Raw genomic sequence first — 21,335 nt, forward strand, 5'->3', positions numbered from 1 at the left:
CTCTCTGAAATGAACCTCCAGATATTTTCCAAATCGACTGCTGTTGTCGTTTCTTGGAGTTTTCGCGTTACCAAAACTTTCCAGCAATGGTGCGGCCTCCAGAATTTGTTCTGTCACGAGATTGCTCGGTGCTCTGTTCACCGCGGCCAAATACTGCATCACTAATTTCGTCGATTCTGTTTTTCCTGATCCAGACTCACCGGATATGACGACAACTTGATTTGCGCTCGCGTTGTTCGCCGCCGAGACTTGACTGTACGCTGAAGAACCGATGGCGAATAGATGTCTGCAAAAAAGCTTCGTTTAAATCAATATACCGAAGGCAGCTTTCACTTTGACCATTTCTGGTATAAGCTTATCTCCTTCCTTCGTGGGCCTTCAGCATTCTCATCCAATAAATTCATGCTGAATATTCGTATAATGAAAATAGACTCACGGAGCCAAAGTTCCCAGGATTCGTCCTTCGTACAATTTGACTTGGTCAAGGCCGTAAATGTCGAACATTTTGTAGGGGTTCACCGCAACTAGGATGCTGCCTGTGTAGGTCTGTGAGAAACAGTAGAATAAAGATAAGAATATTCTCTTGATTCGAAATAAATTTCGTAAATTATTCAGTCATTCAAATAAGTGGATGCACTCACATAAATCAGCTCCTTGTCGTAACGGATTTTCAAGTTCCATAGTAACGATGCTTCGTTCAAGTCTCTGTAACGTACGAAAATTAACAACGAGACACTAGTCGTAATCTAGGTCACGATTTCAAGGCGGGCAAATAAAAACGATTAGCATAATGAGTTGATTCGCGTGATCACAAGGTTAGATCGTCAGTCGGTATATCGATTGCAAGCGTGGGACGGCAATTAATTTTTTTTATCTAAACCAGTATTGGCCCGCCTGACTGCTCTTGACTTTGTCAAATCGTAAATATTTACAAACTTACGATAGTTGAATCATATCTTCGACTCCATTCTGGCCAAGGTCTTGCCGCGGTCTCACCCCGTTCAAATTGGTCAGGGTGAAAACTTGAGGCTGAAAACAGAAAATAAACGAGAAATCAGGAATTGTAATAAATCATAATCTGACTCGATTTTCTCTCATCCTCAATGTGAAACGATGAATAAAACATCACAATACTCTGGCATAATGATCCCTATCAAATATCTTATTACATTTCTCATCATCACTTTGATGCAAATATCAGTCAAGGTCCTCGGCATCATCTTGGCTTTCGACCTGAAACTAACGTTACTCGATCTCTGCGGCTTAGTCTTTGTTCTGTAAATTCCCTGCCTGCGAGTGTAGCTACTGGAATCACTATCGTCGTCGAGTATGAGGTACTCCTCGAAAGAATGACAGCTGACATCGTCACCGTCCACAAATTCGCTCAAGGTCCATGACTCGTCACTGACGATAGAATTTGACGCCGAACTCTTGAGTCTCTTCAGGACAGACTTGGTAGTCTTGTAGTGCCACTCGACAAAATCCTGCCTCGGAGCACATCGGCAAACCTTTTCCTCCTTGGCAAAAATAGACCTGGGCACTGCGTATCCTTGATCATCGACGATCGGACTTTTGGGGAGAAAAGTTGTCTCAAAAAGATACGACATCGTCCCTGGTCTGGGGTCATAGATTATTTCTGCATGTTCCGCGACCGCTTCAATCCTTCCTGTTCCAACTTCTTTCCGAGTTTGGAAGGGCGCGGTATAGTCATGGCCTTGAACGCGAACGCGCCGTTGAGAGATCGTCGACAAGTTCAGGGTAGATGTTCCTGATGGACAGACATTCTTTGGAACGGAATAGACTGCGTCGGGTTCAAGGAGCAGACTGTGCTGACCTTTTGTCGCGAGCAAATTCGAATCGCGATTGCCTTCAACGGCGTCTTTCAGCGGTGAGTTATCCTCTGATTGTGAGTAGATTTCACTCTCGATTGTTTCGTACGATCCGTGATACTTGCTGGTTAGCACAGCGTGTTCAGCGTCCTTCGTTGCGTCAGCCGATTGAGCAAACGCTGTTGAATTCAGCACGTGCTCGTATCCTGGCTTTCTTCTCTCCCATGAAACAGTGGGCCAATTATTCTCGTCTAGCATCATGGGCGGCTCGTTTTCCCGCCTCAAATTATGCTCCATTGTTGCAACCAGCTGTTTTGAGAAACAGCTATATGACGAAGTGAACAACCGTGTGCGGAGATACTGAATGGGCGTTTTTGGGCTTGACAAGGCACAGCACTTGGTAAACAATAGAAGTACAAATCACGTTTTATCTTCATAGATAAGGTCGCGTCGTCTCCCGCGTTAATCCATTGCCGGATATTCAATTCAGGTTTGAAAAATTACGCTTTACCGTTTCTCGAGCCTTGTTGCACATTCACAACTTCACCTCCTCCCGGCTCTTTTGGCTCATTTTCCCGACCTCGACTTTTGATAGATACTCATCTCCAATGATGCGAGATTCGCTCACCGGCAACAGGCAAACGCGACTCCTCGACGACGTATGAAATCAGCCGTAAATTTTACGGAAACGTAACAAAATATCTGGAGACATTAAGTCAGCCCCTTGTGTCACCTTCTTAACGACCGGCTCGTCGAGTGTCGCGTTAAGTTGCAATTCCCACTCATTGGCGTATCAAAGGTTTCACCTTTCGTGTACGCAACTTTTGTATTTCCCGAATCCGTCGGTTCTCGTACGAAAAATCCCTTGAAATTATTTCTGCACGAAAAATGGAAGATTTAAATCGCCATAACCTTTTAATCAAACTCTGGATAATATATCCCGTATTGCGATACCGTGTTATTATATTTACGATTTGTAACACTATTATGCAACGCTCGCTACGTCAATGTGCAGTGTCATCCATAATAGGACACCGCCCGGTGCACATAGGTTTGACACAGTGCATCATACAGAAATAGTGTATGATAATTCATTGTGTTCGGTTATGAATTCTAGGTGATGCATTGTTGTCGGTGAATTATTTATCTAAACATGGTAGGTGGTTGCTGGAACTCCGTGGCAACGTTTGTCAATCCTCCTCGCCCACCGGCTATCTTTTTTACCGTTGATCTTTAAGCACTATCTCAAATTCCTAAATCGCATGGTCTGCATGAATTGTACCAAGTGACGACACATTTGCGTCAATTTTTTCACTCTCGACAACGTGGTCGAAGATTAGGCGGACCTTATTCAGGTCATATAAGCGACGAATTTCGAACCAGATTATTAAACTCTCCGTTGAGTTTAATTCAATTCGATGATAATTGATCATTAGCGCGTGGATACGGGAAAAAGGTACCTAAATCGATTTCAGAAATGACATACGTATAACGAGGAAGTGATTAAGCGTACGAATATACAAGTTATCCATCTAACGGACAGCAACGCGATACCTGTGCAGTATGAAATCGCTTTCAACGCTCGTGGAGATTTTAATTATAACTGATTTTATAACAGCTGACTTTCATAGACGGATAAATACTTTTGTGCTTTTACTCGGGCCATGCGAGCGGAGCTGATGCGCAATTGAGTAATACATTCGGTCACTTTCTCGGCACTCGAGTAAGTACCACGACTATATTGCGGTGTAATATGTAACGATACACATCAGACAACATGATATCCTTATAATAGTTTAGTTGCACGAGGCACGAGGCACGAGGCGCGTCAAGCCAATCTAATGTACGCAGAGTCGGATATGCCTGGTATTCCAATAATCTCGTCTTCAATTGAACTTTCTACTCAGACCGCCTTCCTCCTCCCCCCGGCTTCATTCCGCTGGTTCCCGTTGCCTTGCCTTGCCTTGCCTTGCCTTGCCTCCTCATTTAAATATTTAACGCTTGCGGTCGGACTTGCCTCAGCTTCAACCGGTGTCCGTATCCTCTTCTTCTTGTTCTTCTTCACCTCGGCGTTAAGTGAGAAAGTACACACACAAGCACGGGTCCGTACCGTGCGTGCGTGCAATACACCTCGACCTCCGGCATCGGCTCTGCTCGGTCCAGCGTATTCCAGCTTCCTACAGTCACGGCAAAACCAAGCGTGCATCCATGCAAATATACAACATCACTCGCATGTCAAGAGGTACGCCTAATCACGTCCGCGTATCCGTTTCCAACCATGCCTCAGGAGTCGGTTAAAGTGACACTAACTTCTATGCCTCAAATGAAAATAGAAACCTTAAACAGTGGGATCCGAGATGAAGTCTGAGGAATTCGTACGTAACCGCGGAAGATTTATCTATTACCGTTATTCCAACGACTCCTGCCGATGCACCGCGCATTGCCTGCAAGCTTCTAATCGAAGTGGCCGAGGAGTCGTAGAAGATTTAAATACGTTAGGTATAGCTTTGAAAATTGGTAACTGTGTAATGACGTCATTAATTTTTCTTCGCCATATAGGCATATACAATTTAGCAGATAATTTTTGACCGTTAATCTTGTTTACACGAAGATAGCCTCTCAAAGACCCTGGAATCAATATAGGCTTTAAACGATTGCCAGGAAACGCGGATACGAGTTGTAATACTGGTTCAATGAATATTTCCAAGCAGCAGTTTAGATTCTTGATCTACCAGGTGTTCTTAATCGAACATTACTATCGGCATTGAAGTTTTTTACTGAAATGACGATAAAGTTAATTTTTTTCTCTTTCAAAACATAACAGTGATCGAATCCAATTGTCAGATCCGCGGAATATTCAATTAAGCCGTACATCTCCTTTTTCACTGATCATAGATCTGACGATGGAAATCGATTCGAACATCTACGTTTCGGTTATTCATGCACGAGACACAGAATCGTGAATTGCAATTGCAAAGCATACCGTGCGAGAAAGTAGACGTCACGACTTGATACCGAGTAAATCTGCTGATCGAAAGGTCGTCTCGCAACGTCACAAGAACACCCTATACATGCACCGACTGTGCAGGCCGGCTTGGGTTTAGCTATGATCTTTTTATACCGGAAATACCGAGCTCAAGTCTGAGGGCTACAGTGTCGAAGCTGGATAAGATGTTTTGCTGGAAGGCAAGAAACGCATCAGAAACCTGGTACACGCAACTACCGAACGAACGGTTGAGGCCGTAACAGCCTTTCCATAAATTCAAGCCTTGGCTTTATTTACTTGTTCATTCATTTTTCAGCACGGATCGTACCAATTTGCTCGAAACGACGACGCGTATACGAGCGCACAAAGCGTACAAGGCAATAGCGTCACTGCCTAATAATAACATCGGCAAGCCGAGTTACAGCGATAACCAGTCCTGCGGGCATGAGACCCGGTACCCTTCGCGTTCGCTTTGTGTTTCTCGGTGAGTCACGAGGAAGGAGCAAACCGGGCAAAGGGAGCAAAACGTGGTCCGGGTGACCAAGGTCTATGATAGAGGAGGATGTATGGCGCGCAGATTCGCTTCGGGCGAAGCGATTTCAGTGGGCGTCGAGTCGAGCCTAGAACCTCTCGAGGTGCAGAGTATCATCATCATCCCGTTCCCAGGTTCAAGCCGGCAGGATATATTCGTGAGATACTAGAAACACGATCTGTCCTCGCGTCCGCGGACGCCGCTGGACGAAGCGGTGAGTCCGAGGCATCCTGTTCCTTCGCCAGGACTCCTCTTTCTCTCTTTCTCTAACTATTCGATGTGTTCTTCTGTTCACTGACCACAATCGATCTGCGCCAACTGCAGCCGGGTGAGGGTCAAAATGTAGAAAGATCAAAAAATCGAAGGGCCACAATATCGTATTTTTTAAAAAACGCAAACTTGATGTATAGATTTTAAACATTTTAAAAGTCGAAGTATGAAGAAATAGAAGATTAAAAAGGTCAGAGCATAGAAGGTCGAACTGTAGAATCGTCGGAATTCCTCTCGATAATATAGAATCGTATACAGATTCTCGATTTTGCTGTTCCGTGTTTCGACTATTCCATATTTGGTCTTCCTGTACTTTGATTTACTATGTTTTTAATTTTCTGTACTTCAACTTTCCACATTTTTGAATTCCACGAATAAAATTTTCGGGTCAACGAAAATTTGACATTCTGGTTCTTCTATGAATCAACAGTTCTAGTTTCTTACCCCTACCCCTTATGCACCCGGCATGCATTGGCGACAATCCTTATTGTTAGTTCGCTCGATGCCGCACCTTGTCAGGTGCTACCGCGTGATGCGCGTGTATGCAGAGCGACTCATTAAGCATTTTTATGCGTTAAGCGCGTGCTGCAACGCTTCTGCTCGGCGTTCCAGGCCTCCACGGACATCGTTAACCTTCACCAGCTGAAACCCTGATAATATTCGAATTTCATGATCAGTGGCAATTACCTTTCCAGCGATGACCGCCTGCACCGACAACACGTGCGCAGCTCTGTGATACTCCAGAACTTCACCGGGTAGAACGTGGCCGACCCCCGGGTCGAACCACACGAGTTCACCCTGGAACAAACGAAACAATTATTGAGCGTTTATCAGGATTGCTGTTGATTGATGGCGGGATTCGCGGCGCCCGCAGTGCGCCAATCTTGGTTTATCGTGATTCTCGACTTCGGCACATGCGCGCAGGAAAGTTAAACGCGAGTTAAATAAGAGATAAGAGATATGCGATTGAAAATGAGAGTTGAAAGCGACGTCTCAATACCTCTGATTCGATCTAGAATCTCATTCAGCCGTCGAGAAACAGAGTGTCAACGGTACACCGGTTCTTTGACCGATGGTTTAAAACGCCAGGCTCCATTTAAGATGCAGATTTATACCGGTATACGTGCGAAGCTGAGGATATACTTCAAAGCAAGGAAGATTGAAGATGAGGCTGGTGATTTAATGCCCCGAGCGTGCGAGCTTCCGAGTGTTTCCTATAAAATCTACGACTGCTGGTGGAATGGAGGAATCATCCGCAGGGTACAAGGAGATGGAATTTCCACGAGCGATTTGCCTCGTCATAGAGAAGTTACTGAGCGGATGAGCGCGAAGAGATTCGTCACACCGCAGCACTTGTGTCACACGGCGTAGGGACGAATGATAGAAACATATTTCACGAGCAATTTTTATCGCCGATAATTATCCCGTTTATCAGAGCTTGAAGTATACAAAACGACCGCTCTAGTTCCTGCAGGCACACGGTGCAGGGATTGTCTCAGCGCTGAGGGAAAGAAATGTAGAAATTAAATTTTGCTAACCGTGTTCACTTTCCAATCCTCGGTCAAAAGCTTGTCAACAGTTTTCGCTCCGCAAACAGGCTGTTTTTTCACAGCCGATCTTCTTCGGCCAGTGCACATTCCGAAAATTGATTGATTACCGAGTCCAAACGGAGGACTTTCGCAGTCGACCGAATTTCCCAGCATAAAATTTGTCAGCTGGGTAGAATATCGTGAATTGTAATCATCAGCGCGGAAGTTTGTTCGTCCGTAAATCGGCATCGTTTCTTTGCTTCGTGATCGGTTGCACGCAGGCAAAGTGTTCGAATTCTTCAACGAAATTTTCCTGGGCTGCAGAGTCCTCGAAGTTTTGCGACTGTGCTTCGTGTACATCGATTTTGTCCCCTCGTTGTTAGTCGAAGGCTCTGAAATTTTGTCGACGACTGTCAAATGCGCCGATCGTTTTGAGATCGAGGAACAGTCCGTCTTTGAAAATAGAGTAAAGAACGAATTTCTCTTCCCGGAATTCTTCGGTCCCGATCCACTTCGATCCGATTTCTCCTCGCTCTTATCCAACCCCCGATTTATTGCTCCAGGATTTTTGATGTTGGCCGATTTTGGAAAGGTCGATGACCTCGCGCCACGATCGGGTCCCGCCCGATGCTTGATCGAGCCTTGCGTTTCTAAGCAGACCGTTGCGTAAGGCCGATCGTGGGCGCTGCTGCGTCGTCCACCGGAGATCGGTGCCTTGGTTAGCGGATCACGGGGCCCCATCGACGAGTAAAAATCGGCGACAGGCCCTCGTCTAGGTACTTCATCAGTCGGACCAGGCGAGTTAGGAGGCATCGAAGACCTTCGCGGCAGCGAAGATCGGCATCGATTCGTGACCTTGAACTCTTCGACGGTGGTCCCGTACTCTGAGTAGGATTTTGCCGCACGAGGCGAATCATGGTGGAATATTTTTTGTCGGGCTTTTGGCCTGGCAACTGCGGCAACATCGTGTTCTTCCTTTTTAAAAATCGTTCCATAGTCGGACTCCGATCTTTCAGATCGGCGCGACGCTGTAGTCCCGGATAGCGTGCGGTTTACTTGAATCAGCGACGAAGGCCCGTTTGGCAAGGACGATTTTCGACGAATTTTACCGTAAATCGCGCCTCCGCCGTTTATCGCGACAGGTTTTTCCGGTTCGTTTCCACTTTTTGGAAGCGTAGAAGGCCTTGGAATTAATCTGAGGACTTTGCGCGAGTCATTCCTCGGAGGATCAGCCGACGTTTCGATCCTTGAAGATGTTTTTGACAGACCATTCATCCCGTCATCTTTACCGATCGAATTCACTGGCGAGTTTCTCGCCTTGCTGAGTATTTCTCTTCGGGATACTCGCTTGATCGCGTCGAGCGGCAAAGAGTTGACCAGTTCACCTTGATGCCCAGATTTAGTGGGTCTGACGAGACGGCGAGAATCTGCATCCGATTTTCTAGGCCTCGCAGCACTAATCAGAGCTCCGGTTCTTCCGTATTCGCTGGAACTCGATGTCGACCGATGAGTCAACGATCCAGAGGTGATTAACAATTGGCCACGGTTCTCTTTCGGCGCCTTCGCCTTATCCGCGTTGGCAGGATTCGGGCCAGAATTTGAATCTGGGTCTAGGGCACGCACATTATGCAACGCGTGTCTCTTCGAGAACCGTTCGACCGTCGCATAATTTCCGCGATACGATTTCGCCGACTTTGTTTGGCGCTCCTCGAGCCTCGCGGCCGCGTTCCAAATCGAACATTTTTCCATCGAATTCATTCCGAAACTCGGACCGGAAGTCGAGCATCTCGCATTCTCGACTTAGATCAAATCTCGCGTAGTTTCAACGGCTGTTTCAGAGTCCACGCGCAATTATTTCACAAAATAAAAGACGAACAGCCGGAAACGAGGACGAAGAATTTTGTGTCAACCGGACGGGTGAGCGTGAGACACGTGACTTAACGCGATAAGTGTAAGTATATATCTTCAAAGAATCGGTTAGTTGTTCTCCAAGTTAATGGGTCAGCTGGGCGAAGCTGAATAGATCACGGAGTCGAAAATTCTGTGAATGCGTCTCACGTCTTACGTCCCGAGTATAACGGTTTACGAAGGAAGCGCCTTTCGAATAATTATCCAACAATTTAAATATAATCCATGACGAGGTTCGCTGTGTACGTGGAGTCTTTCCCTCTTGGAATGCGAAGATGTTATGTACCGAGTAACAACTAGTCGAGGCCAAGTTTAATTGAATGTTGTTACGTGCGGTCATTCATGCCTTATAATTTACCAACAATGAGATATTGTGGCCAGTTTGCATACGGGACCCGAATGAAAACCGACAAGTGTTTGATTTAATTTACAATTTTATTAAACCAAGCATCTCGCATCGCTTCGAACAGTCGGACAGAAAAATAGCCGTGTATTTTTGCATATTTTTCGTGCACAGGCTCCGAGTAAAATAATACGATTTAGGAAAATTTGTTGATAGAATCAAGCGAGAATTCTCGCAATGGTTATAACGACTCGATATCGCTGCATTTCATCAAGACAAACCACGAAAGAAGAATTCTATGTAATTATTATACAAGTGTATTCTCACAAACGGTATAAAAGAGAAACAAAAAACAAAAATAAACAACTGATTCGAGTACTAATATTTTCTCTTTTTTATTGCTGTAATAAAGAAACCAAATCGCTCAGCCGATCTCTTCGATCAGGGCAAGAAAAAGGTCTCGTTAAATAGATTTTCAATTTTGAGATGTAATTGTTACGACATCAAACAATACGAAAAAAAATGACATGAAAGAGATCGCGTCCTGCTCCAAGTGACGTGGAATGCTCGATTACTTCCGCACAATTGTGAATAATTAATTCCTTCCGTATTCGAAATTTATGCGAACATCTGAATTATTGCTGCAACGCGTCATTGAGAACTGAACATTAGTAGATTTCACTCCTGAATAGGTCGAAGCTCGCGTCCGCAGTCTTTTAGAAATTCACCAAATCGTCGATTCTCACGAGAGAAGCAGAGCACAGCTTCAAGTTTTTTTTATACCTCTTGCTTATGCTTCTGTTTTTTTTTTTTTTTCTTGTGTTTTTTAATCACTCTTCGGCTAGTCAGACGAGTTTTTACGCGTATGAAGCAACCTCACGAGCAGTTATGAAGCCCATGCGTTCTCGAAGCACCTGCTAGTGGATCCAAATTTGCAATCGCATCGTCTCGGCGCGGTGATGAACAGATGGCTGGAGCTTTTGAGAAAACGGTTAATCACCGTCCATAATTGCGCAGCACTTGAAAGCACACTTCACGTCACAAGGTAGGGAAATAAATTTTTATGGTATAACGTAAATTCATCTACCTGTTTTCACCTCGCGTTTAATTACCACGAATAATCGATTGTGCGACGAGACTCGTCACGCAAATGCAATATCATTTATTCCGTATTGTTTATCCTTTCTAAATAATGAGAAATTTTTACTTTTACTCATATCACGAAGCTGCCAAGTACGCACTCCGTTACTTGTATTTCGCACAAAATCCGATCGGCGATACCCGCAGGCTCGGATGTTCGATGGAAAACTGAAGTCTGCGGAGGAGTTCCTCGACTCGCAACAATTGCTTTCTTCGCGTACATAAACTACACGTAGGTATCGCACAGCGCACATGCAATGGCGTGTTTCCACCTTCAATTAATTCCTGTATTAATTAAGCAAGTTACTTCTTCTGGACGACGATCTCGGTCTCTGATCAAACTGCGTAACGCTTTTCCCCTACGCTCACTCGCACCGATTTAACGAAACCTTTTCGCGCAGTCCGACAATGAGTATAAATTTTCCTCGCTTCCTTTCGATTCCTCAACCCATCTCCCGATGCCTATTGAAGAACAGAATTCAACGATATCAGGAACCTGCATGCAGGAGAGGAAGCCGCGCCAATGTGGTGCTTTGGGGTGGAACAGACCGTGCGCGCAACTCGTAGGTACGTACATAACATAACAGTGTTCATAAATTATAAACCATGCGAGTACTTGAGCATAGCGTGTATCTACACCAAGTACTCGTTACGACCACACGAGTTGTCCAGGTACCATCGACCTACCCGCATTAACGGTACATATTTATTTAACAACTCTCCGACGAGATATTCAACTACGTTATACAATATTGCCGCCGAATTTGTGCGTTACGTATTGGGAATTAATTTTTGTACACGGATAATATGGATCGTACGCGAAATAGATATTGCTAGAAGCCAAGCTATGTAAAGATATTATAATATAGCCATTGAGCAGCGGTTTAAACGCGAGCAGACAGCTGCTTACGCAATTAATCCGCGCGCACTCGTTCACACACAAGCCGACTGAGATACGTAATATGAATTACGTGATACCGTGTGAGATTCGCGACGGGCTCTTACAGTGATCGTATTTTTTTTTTTTTTTTTTTTTCTGCACTCAGTTTCAGCGGACCAATATGAAAGTTGTGGAAAAAAATAACACGAATTTAAATTAGACCGAATAACTATTTCGCTGATAATGTTTGAGTGGTGAGTTTGTTGATTGTCGTACGTGCGTATTACGTTATTATAAATTTGGAGTTTTGGAAGTATAAAGTCTGAAGTTTGATGAATGTCACGTGGGAACTTCCTGTCGTGCAAGTTATCAAAATAAAGAACAGCCCCTTCGTCCTACAATTAATACGTAATCAGGATTTCGTATTTTCCCCCATTTGTCAAATACTCAATTATCTCTCAACAGCGTATGAATAAATAGGCCTATTGTCACAGCGTGCGAAACGTCGGCCAAATTCCCAGGCCGCGAGACCTTTGCGACTCATATTGTTGAATTGTTACATTTTTCAGTTATTAGTTAACGTAGCTACACTTCATCACGTTCTGCAGTACAGATGCAATCCACATATTTCTATTTTCCACCACGACCGAAATAGCTACAACTCTCTGTAAAGAATGAACATTATTTCTGCTACCGTCACAAGACAATCAATTGCATTTTTTTTTTTTTTGTAACTATTGCGATAATTTATTACTCGAGCAAAGATAAAGTGATGTCGCCGCCTTAATTTGCTGAAAAAATGTAACAGTTGAACGAATGGGATTCGATTGCTTCAATAACCAAAAGATGTTATTCTATCGATTACACCGATTTCATAAAAATTTTCTCTCAAGCAGTATAAGAGAAAAAAAAAAAAAAAGTGAAATTTTCCGCAGCGTCCGGCATTCGTGTGGGTGCCGGAAAAGGCCGAGGCGGATACAAGGCGAGTGAACGGAGGCATTTGTCCGTCTTTTCCGGGGCTTAACCTGGCCGCCTTAGCCAGAGGTAAGGAAGCACGCAGACACGCCGATCTCCGAGTGGGTACCACCACCTCGCCCCGTTCGAAAGTGCCCTCCATACGTCTGAGGCGTGTTTCTTCGGGGCACGTATGCGCGTGTATAACCCGACCGTACGCGTACGCACGCGCAAAAGGCACCTACACGCACGCACGAGAGCACGCGCATTGAAGCACTCGGCCGGCACGCACGCGCCGATCATTGACTCTAGGCGAGCTGCGCGACGAATGCGTGAATTCCAGCAGCTCGTAAAGTACCGGCCTTTGTACGCGAGCCTCCGATCGAGCCGATGCCGAACGAAGATGAGACTTGAAATCGGAACTGCGAGCTCTTCGGTTCAAAAATTGGTACCAGTTCGTTTCTTTCCAGATTTAAGGATTCCGAAGGAGATTGAAGAGCGCATATTGGGGAGAAATTTTATACAGAATTATAGAATTAACTCACCTTTTCCCATTCTGTATACATCTTGGCGTGTTTTCTCCCGTTAAATTAATCTTCTATCGAAAATTCCCCTCATCTTGCTCGGATCTGGGCTCTATTTCACTTCACCTGAAATTTGAAAATCAAACAAAATTTCGGTTAGACCAAACGGTTGTTTTATGGTCGAACGAACGTAATTACACTAGGCTGATATAGGGGCGTCGATAGAAATTGGAAACTGAACCAATATTGGCTTGAAATTCATGGAACTGCTCAGGGAGTTGTTACAGAAAAATCGTCGTAAATGATATTGGGTCATCGGAGTTCGAGTTATTATACGCCAGATTTACCCATCTGATTCAAATGAAAACTGTAAAAAACTAATTCGAGCACTGACAAGACTAGAATATCGAAACAGAGATAGAGCCGCCCTAATTAATGAATTTCAGGTAACGCCTCATTAGTCTTAAAGGCTTTACACAGACGGCGTCGCTTCGTCGGCGGCTGGTAATTAAAATTTTGATGTAGGGTAAAGGCGGGGCAGTATATACGACGTGTGTGTTACGTCTATGTATACGGGTATAACGGGGTAACGTCATTTTCTCTGTCATGACACTATATACGTACAATACAGTGAAATCCACACGTTTCGATAAAAACTTTTTAAAACTAGTCATCTCGTCGTCTTTAAAAGGCTGCCAGCACCTGCGTACCACTCGTTCATCTCGAGCACCTCGTTCCATCGGACGTGCTGATAGTTTTTCAAAAAAGGAAGCGGTTGTTCACTGTTCATTTTGAACTGACCCTCTTGTTTTTTGTTTTTTTTTTTTTTCTTTCTTTCTCTTTCTTCGAATAGATCGTCATTCGTCTCGTTTTTTGCACAATCGATTCGATACACGATAACAATAAAGCCCGAAATATTCACCGATATAAAGTGCAATCGCCTCAAGTAGGTATATTAATGAATAATTCAAATCTTGAGAGAAATAGTTGGCCATAGTTGGCCACATCTATCAACATCACTGTAATCGTTATTTGACAGTATTTGACCTCGAGTAGAAACTCCACGATTGTTCTGGCAGGCCTCATTTGCATACCATCGCCGATTTATCTCTTCGACATTACCAAACAGATATATAGCGAATGGTCTGAGGTCAATCATCGGTATGCATTTCACGGATAAGATAGACGTCCGAATTACAAATAGGTTACTGATTAAATATGGGAAATCGAGAATCGTCGCCATTCACGGATGTGACTGGAAACGAGTGTCGTTTGTGTATGTATGGAAGTGAGAAGGTACGAGTCGACAGGTTCAATGTAACGGAAGTACCCACTGCACTACATGTACGATAGCTGCATACGAGCATAGCACGGAATTCTTGTACATGACACAGAGGTTTCATCCTGTAACCTTATTCGTATACACAATTAGAGGAAACGAAACTTTTACTGCATCTCGACTGAAATTTCTGCCGCAGCAACCGCGAGTAGCGTTAAATTACCGTCCTCTCAAAATTTGAATTCACTGATTTCCGATTGTAAGTATACCACCGAAAAAAACCAACGCGTATTATACACCGACGATTATACACGACTAATTTTCAGTGTAACTGATTCATATTTAGAAAATATAAACTCCCACCAATAGTGCATGTGTATAATTCCGTTCGAGCTCGATCAATGCTTTTCCCTCTCCATTTTCGATTTCTTCCATAATTTTTTATACAATTGCCCTAGGTTTAAATAGCATTCCTGAATTATTTCATTTTTACGCACCAAGCGGATGTGAAATTATGCATATCGTACACTCAAAATCGAACTGTAAAAACTCAAAAAATCTATTTATCTGTATTTATCTGTTGCAGGTATATACACCGTGTAATATAACACAGAAGTGGATATCATAAACGAGTTAGGCAATCGCGTTGCGCGGGGCTATTGGAAAAGTGTTACGGTACCGCTTCGCATGTTGCTGTACAACGTACAGTGTCTGCCTCATGCCGTGGCTACCATACTTAACTTTATCTTGCAGACAAAGCAGTCGGCAGGGTTTCTATTCACACTGCTGTACGGCACTATCGTCAGGCAGTAGCCAGCGTGTTGAGATACGTTGTTAAATGATTGGTACGAAGTAAAAGCTCTTGGACGACCTTCGGGCCCCATGGAATTTATGTTTCGCAACCTTTTTATGCCGGCGATATTCTCCTTGATCATACGTAGACACGATTGTATCTGTCTGTAATATCCTCGACGAGAATCGGAGTACCATTTCCTGTCACAATATAACGAACGACTTCGCCACCGTCATCGTCGTGCCTCTCGAGTGACGTTTCTCTCGACTTGTCTAATCCTCGCCTCTTCCCGAAGACATTGATAAATCAAACGGATCGCGCGATGTCATCTTCGACGAGGCTCGCATAACTTGATCCATTTAGGTCTATGATATGAAGAAAGACGTCGCGACACGTGTATCAACGAAATGCCAAATGTTAAAGAACTTCGTTCTGCTTCCTACTGTCGTTATTGCGTATCTTCTCTTATCACTGGAATAGCGCAAGTTCTCCATTGAATTTTGTTCGCAACACTGCGCGATTGTTCAGTAGAACCACAACCTCTGTTTGCTTTCGAATTTGGCACTCTCTAGCACCGATTAAGAGCATCATATCCCGTGGATTGAAAATCCACAAGCCGAACTCATTCCGTAAATAAAAATCTATTCCAAACGAGCCGTTACTTTGGAACAGGAGCAGAATGATTTTGAGAAGCCGGAACGAACGTTTGCCATTTACAACGAAAGTAAGATTGCATAATCGTGTACCAATTTCCGTGACGAACTGCTCAACAGCGATATGTCGTCAGTACATGGATATTCCTAGGAAAGATCAAGGGGGATGACGCGACGTCTGCTGAAAATATACATATAGGTATGCGTGACGAACGCCTGAACGCGGGGCTACAAATCTGCAAGAGATCGAGACATTACGCTACTTCTGACAATGCTGGGTACCTATACGTAATCGTAAATTACGTAACTGCTTTCAGTGCAGTGCGTACTGGTCCAGCGGTTCACCGTTCCTCCCAGCATCGGTCGGCAACTCGCCCTCGAGTCAGGCGGGTTTTATCGTTACACTCCTGCTTTCTCCGTTTGCCCTCGATATCGGCTCCGAACCACCGATTCCTCGATCCTCAATAACGAACATGTTGAAAGAATTTTTTTACGACTTTCGTACCTGTGTCGAGAATCACCGTGTGATGATTGATAATTAATATGATGGGCATCCATGGTATGAGAGTACACAGTATTGATTACGGCGGGGAAGAACATCAAATCGAATATACGTATTACTGTAAGGTTCGGAAATGCAGTTGAGGTTTCATTTACAGAAGTGAAAGACACGGTACATTGTATGTGGCTGCAATCATCGGGATAATTGGACGTAATTAAAGGTTGTCACGAGGAAAACTTACGATGAAGAAACCTTCGCATCTGAATCGAGCGGCTGGATCTCTGCGATTCTGGGTACCATAAGTTGTTACATCGCTTGTCCCATCGACTCTCCACTAATTGCCGAAGAGTATTTAATTGAGGTCCCTGCATGTAAAAAGATATTGAACTTTCGAGAGGCTGAAGGATGATAGGCTTCTGATTGATTTTGCTTTCTCATGGATCTTGATGCGTGGCCACCGTAAGACGCTTGAGGATTTTTCTATAACGAAGAGAGAGTGCCGCGGATTCTTGAATGAAAGGAATCAATGCGAAATTTTTTAGCGGATGATCATTTCACTCAAATTTGTCAGAACATATTATTTAAACACAAAAAAATTTCAGGGAAAATTCTCTTGAACTCATTGTAACGTTTTTTAGAAGATTTCTACGCATATTCAGGCATGCAATTCCTAGGAATAATGACTGATTTGCGAAACATCAGTATGCCCAATTGATTTACGAATCCAATTCATAAATAGCAAGTCATCCCGCAAATCGATTCCCGGATTTCTTTCTTTCCACTTTGAAGATATTGCCATTTCTGTCGAGCAAAAATTTTCTCTCCTCACTGTCAAACCAAAATAACACGAACTGAATTGATTAACGACACCCACCGGACACTGAAATCATCTCAACATTCCCGTTCCAATGCGCATAACGATCCTGAACTTGAGAAGGTGACGGAATCCGGAAACTTTGGGTTTATTCAAGTGAGTCACGCCTGTCTGGGATGAGTTTGAAGCTACATAATAGGCGTACTTACACCTATCCATATGTAAACAAAATCACGTATGCCGATACGTAACACGCTGGCTGACTGTAGTAAGCCGAGACTTAATACCTGGATGATTAATGGAAGATACAGACGAGAGCAGAGAACGGGATTTAGTGCTCACTGACAATGTTGCTGCATCGAATCATGAACTTTCGCCGAGCTCATTTGGCACGGTGTAACGTTCTGGATAATCGTTGCATCGTTTCGCGTGCAAAAATCGCCCAACTGATTTGCAATTCCGGCGCAAAACGGAGCCAGCTACTTGCGTAATAATCGGTTTAATTCACTCGAATGAAATTCAACCACTCGTACGAAACCGCGTCTAACGAAGGCCGCAGAGGCTTCTTCTCCGTGTAAGTATGATAATTACCCGTTGCCATTTAATTCCGTAACGAGCAACGAGATGAAATCTCTGCTAGAAGGACGAGACCGCGTTACGGTTGTGTCGCACCAGTTTCTCAACGGAAATTCCACGGGGTAATAACTCTCCATAATCCGGGCACTACATTCTTTGGGTCTAAGTTGCTATTAATTTCGTCGTTCTTCTGAGCGCAGTCTTTTCTGAGTCTTTCATCACACGAATTATCATCACATTTTCAACAAAAGTTTCATTCATCGTGATTAAACACTTTTTGAATGAAACTAAAATGAGCTTTAATGCAGCTGAACCGTTTCATTGTTCTGAGAAAATAATTTCATCCAACAAGTGCTAGTTAAAACCAAGTCAAAAAATATTTCACCGGTTACTCAAAATTGAGATTCATTCCAGCATTGACTGAGGTACACATACATATGTTTTCAGTCAACGATTCCGGTCTCCTCAGATTCCGAGCTTCATTGATACCCGACAAAGTGAGATACTCGTATTATACAAGCATATCATGTACGCATGTTTACCATTGAGTATAACACATGACTGGAAGTGAGTGTAGAAAATGTTTGCGTTTAGAGACGAGAAGCAATAATTATCATGATCGGACTGTGAGCGCGTTCCGAACGAGTTCCGTTACGACTGTACGGAGCTATGTAACCGAAAGAAGGAGATTAAGGTTCATTACGTAACGCGATCACAAGTGTGAGGCTAGCGTGTACTAAGTCAGGCCGAAAACTACACCAATGCCGGCGTATTATAGAAACGGTTCGTGTGTTATTAACAAATACACATTGTATATTATACCCGTGGCAAAGTCGTATTCCTATAAACGTACGGAAAGACGGGGTTTCGGACCAATTGGCATTCACCGCGCACGATCGGTGAGACGCGGTGGATATAATCGGCAAAAGTATTGGCGCACAATAACATTCCATTACGCGCACACACGTCAAATCCCTTAATTTTTTTGTCTTTTTTTTTCAAGTATACGCGAACGTTATCAACGAGAATCGAGCAGGAATCTGTGACTCACGGTCGGGAATTCAGCGCGATGAATTTTTTGGTCGCGAATAAAATTATCGTTTCCAAACCCAGAGTGGTATAATAATCCCGACTCAGAGGAACATATTCCCACAGCTGCGAATATCATACCGACGTACAAACGTACACACGTATACCGTTGGCCATTTTAAAACCAATCGTCCGTGGCCGAACTGCGGCCAAAATTATTGACCTCTGCACCGCAGTTTCACCGTGTCTGTTTGATTTTTTTTTTTTATTTCAAGACGATCGATTCTCGCGTTTGGTTTTTTTTTTTATTTTACGGAAAAACCGTTTCTCCTGACTCTCAAATTTTGGCGCAGGGTACAAGCCGGATATCGCGGGTGCATCTTCATTTCAGATTACGAGCGAGTGTCGGACTTCGGACAGCCGTTTTCCTGTCGCCACGCATTGTTTCGAGCATCGAGGTCTCCCCGAGCTGTCTCACGATTTCGGTCCAGGTACACATGGATCAGCTGTCTTTTACTTTTCGAAGATTGTGGTTTTGGTCGACTTACGTTTTTCGCCTTTCTGGAAAATCGCATTCCACGTCAGGCTCCACGGGTTTAACAGGTTTCCGTGAAACGCCACGCGGGATTCTTGAGCCCCGCAGCACACGATGAGAACTCCGGTCTGTGACGTGTGTATCACTGAATATTATATCCACAGCCTGGCTACTTGTTATGGCAAGTGTTCACAACTTCCGATAAACTCCTCCGACCGAGGTAACGCTGTTTGCCAACTTTTCAAAGTGTGCGGATCACGAGGTTCGCGGTACGATCGACTTGGCTTAAAACATATTACTCACTGATTCTTACAAAATTTCTCCAATTTTACGATATTTTATAATTTCTACCCGAATGCCACGACGACTAGATTTGAGACTTTGTTCTTATTCCACACTCGCTTTGTACTTCGCGGTACTCGCGTTTAGTAAATACTTGACAGTGAGAACGCGGCGCGTGTTTAATTAAAAATCGGTGAAATCAAACGGTAACAAAAAAGAAAACAGGGAACCGCGATTTAATTTAATTATTCACTAAAAACCGGCGTCGGATATTTCCACGTCGGGTAAAACTGAGGCAAAACGACGACGACGACGACAACGACGACGATGTCGGCGACGACTTCTCACAAACCTCTTGCGTTTCGGACGGAATCGGGTTGAGGTATGCGGACGACCTCGCCTACGGTCGAAGTACCTCTCACCGCCGCAATATGGCTCCTGCACCATCGGAAGGTGTACCGTTATATAGGTATATCGCTGTACAGGTGCCAGCCAACAGTCCGTACCTTTTCCAAATATGCGGGGGCCCCCTAATCCTCGGGGTCGCAGGCCGTTGTCCTCCCGAGATATTTTATACCTACGAAAATCCACCTGCCTTACGCGTTGCAGAATCGCGAATTCATCGCGAAAAGCTCGCCGATTATTCGTTCAACAGGCCATGCAAACATCGGGAGAATCGCCTTTGGCCCATCCAGTCGCATGTCTGCGGGCTATGATAACACGTATATTCAACCGAGTCTTTAAGTTGGGTCGTTCGTGTTGCATGCCTAGATTTAGAGCCGGAGGCCAGTTGACGAGGATATTTTCGAATGTCAGCGTGTCAAAGCACATAACGGATCCACCGTCGTTGGTCTTGTGACTACGATTGTGAAACGAAGTCTGTTGTCGTTCAGCTCGAGATGCCGAGGGGTGCTGGAAATCGTTGAAGCGTCTGTAATCGAACGGCGTTGCGAAATATTTTCGAGAAGATATCGCGGAGCCAATGTTAAAAGGGCGGATCATTTTTTGATCTCTTTGCCAATTGTTCCGTAGAATTATTTCCGCGCTAAAAAAAACAAGTTGAACGGCTTTTTGGCAACAGCACCGTGATAATAATCATCGGATTTTGGCGTTTTTAACACTTCTCAGTTCCGATTTATTGCGAACGATGATCGTGATGGTCCAAAAAATGAACAATTTATGATACAGAGTGAGCGATGACGCAGGTACATTATCGGATAATTCTGATGATTATCATTTTTCTTTTTCTTCACTCACCCTGGGTGAATTTAATGCCGATATAAGTTGCACAGACGATGACTTTGGCCTCGCTATTCATGCTTCGCTGCTGAATGCGATTCACTCTCGTCTACGCTGTACGGGACGGAATTAGTTTAAGTAATGAGGAAAGCGCTAGACTTGAGAATGAACGAGATCGTCTTTATGGAAATTTATTTCCTCGCTTTATCACGCTACGTGTCTGTCATTACTCGCGGAAAACTGTATATGCTTACGTCGGGTCCCGTTGTAATCGAATCCTGCGTATGCACAATAAGAGATCGCTACCTTGACGGCCAGCACCGCGTAGGTTGATAATTTACCGACGGTTGATAAGTAATCTGCAGGTAATGTAGAACTCTTGGAATTTAGCCACAATTATTCGTGATATGATAATTGTTTTCCTTTTAATATTTTTATTCCTACTGTATGTTCGCAATCATCTCGTGCATGACGTCGTTTTTCATTCCTCAATGAAAATTGATCTATCACCCGAGCCTCAACCTACGATCGGTAATGTAGAACTCCGCAGTAACTAGACTAGATCCGTTTGCAGGTCGTAAGTTGATGCACATCACCGACCGTGAGTATACAGAGTTATTTGTCGATGCTAGATGGCGAAATTTCAATTGCGACAATTCAGATGCGTTGTATACGATTTCGGAATAATATACGCCAGTTTTTCTGGGGCAGATTACAAAGAGACCAGAAAATTTTACG

At 44.0% G+C, this 21,335-nt stretch overlaps 1 protein-coding gene across 3 annotated transcripts in view; it reads right to left on the reverse strand.

Annotated features, from left to right (window-relative positions):
• LOC107222532 (unconventional myosin-XV) overlaps positions 1-19,739 on the reverse strand; it is a 53,761-nt gene extending 34,022 nt beyond the window's left edge. For all 3 annotated transcript variants that reach the window (XM_046730257.1, XM_046730258.1, XM_046730256.1), the window contains exons 1-7: positions 19,090-19,739; positions 12,917-13,021; positions 6,305-6,415; positions 941-1,029; positions 642-705; positions 437-546; positions 2-286 (exon numbers count right to left, since the gene is read on the reverse strand). In XM_046730257.1, the coding sequence (XP_046586213.1) occupies positions 2-286; positions 437-546; positions 642-705; positions 941-1,029; positions 6,305-6,415; positions 12,917-12,937 (680 nt within the window). In that variant the 5' untranslated portion in view covers positions 12,938-13,021; positions 19,090-19,739. The remainder of the gene's footprint in view (position 1; positions 287-436; positions 547-641; positions 706-940; positions 1,030-6,304; positions 6,416-12,916; positions 13,022-19,089) is intronic.
• Between the last annotated feature and the right edge of the window lie 1,596 nt (positions 19,740-21,335).

The sequence above is a fragment of the Neodiprion lecontei genome, chromosome 2 (assembly GCF_021901455.1).
Source record: "Neodiprion lecontei isolate iyNeoLeco1 chromosome 2, iyNeoLeco1.1, whole genome shotgun sequence".
NCBI classification, from domain to species: Eukaryota; Metazoa; Arthropoda; class Insecta; order Hymenoptera; family Diprionidae; genus Neodiprion; species Neodiprion lecontei.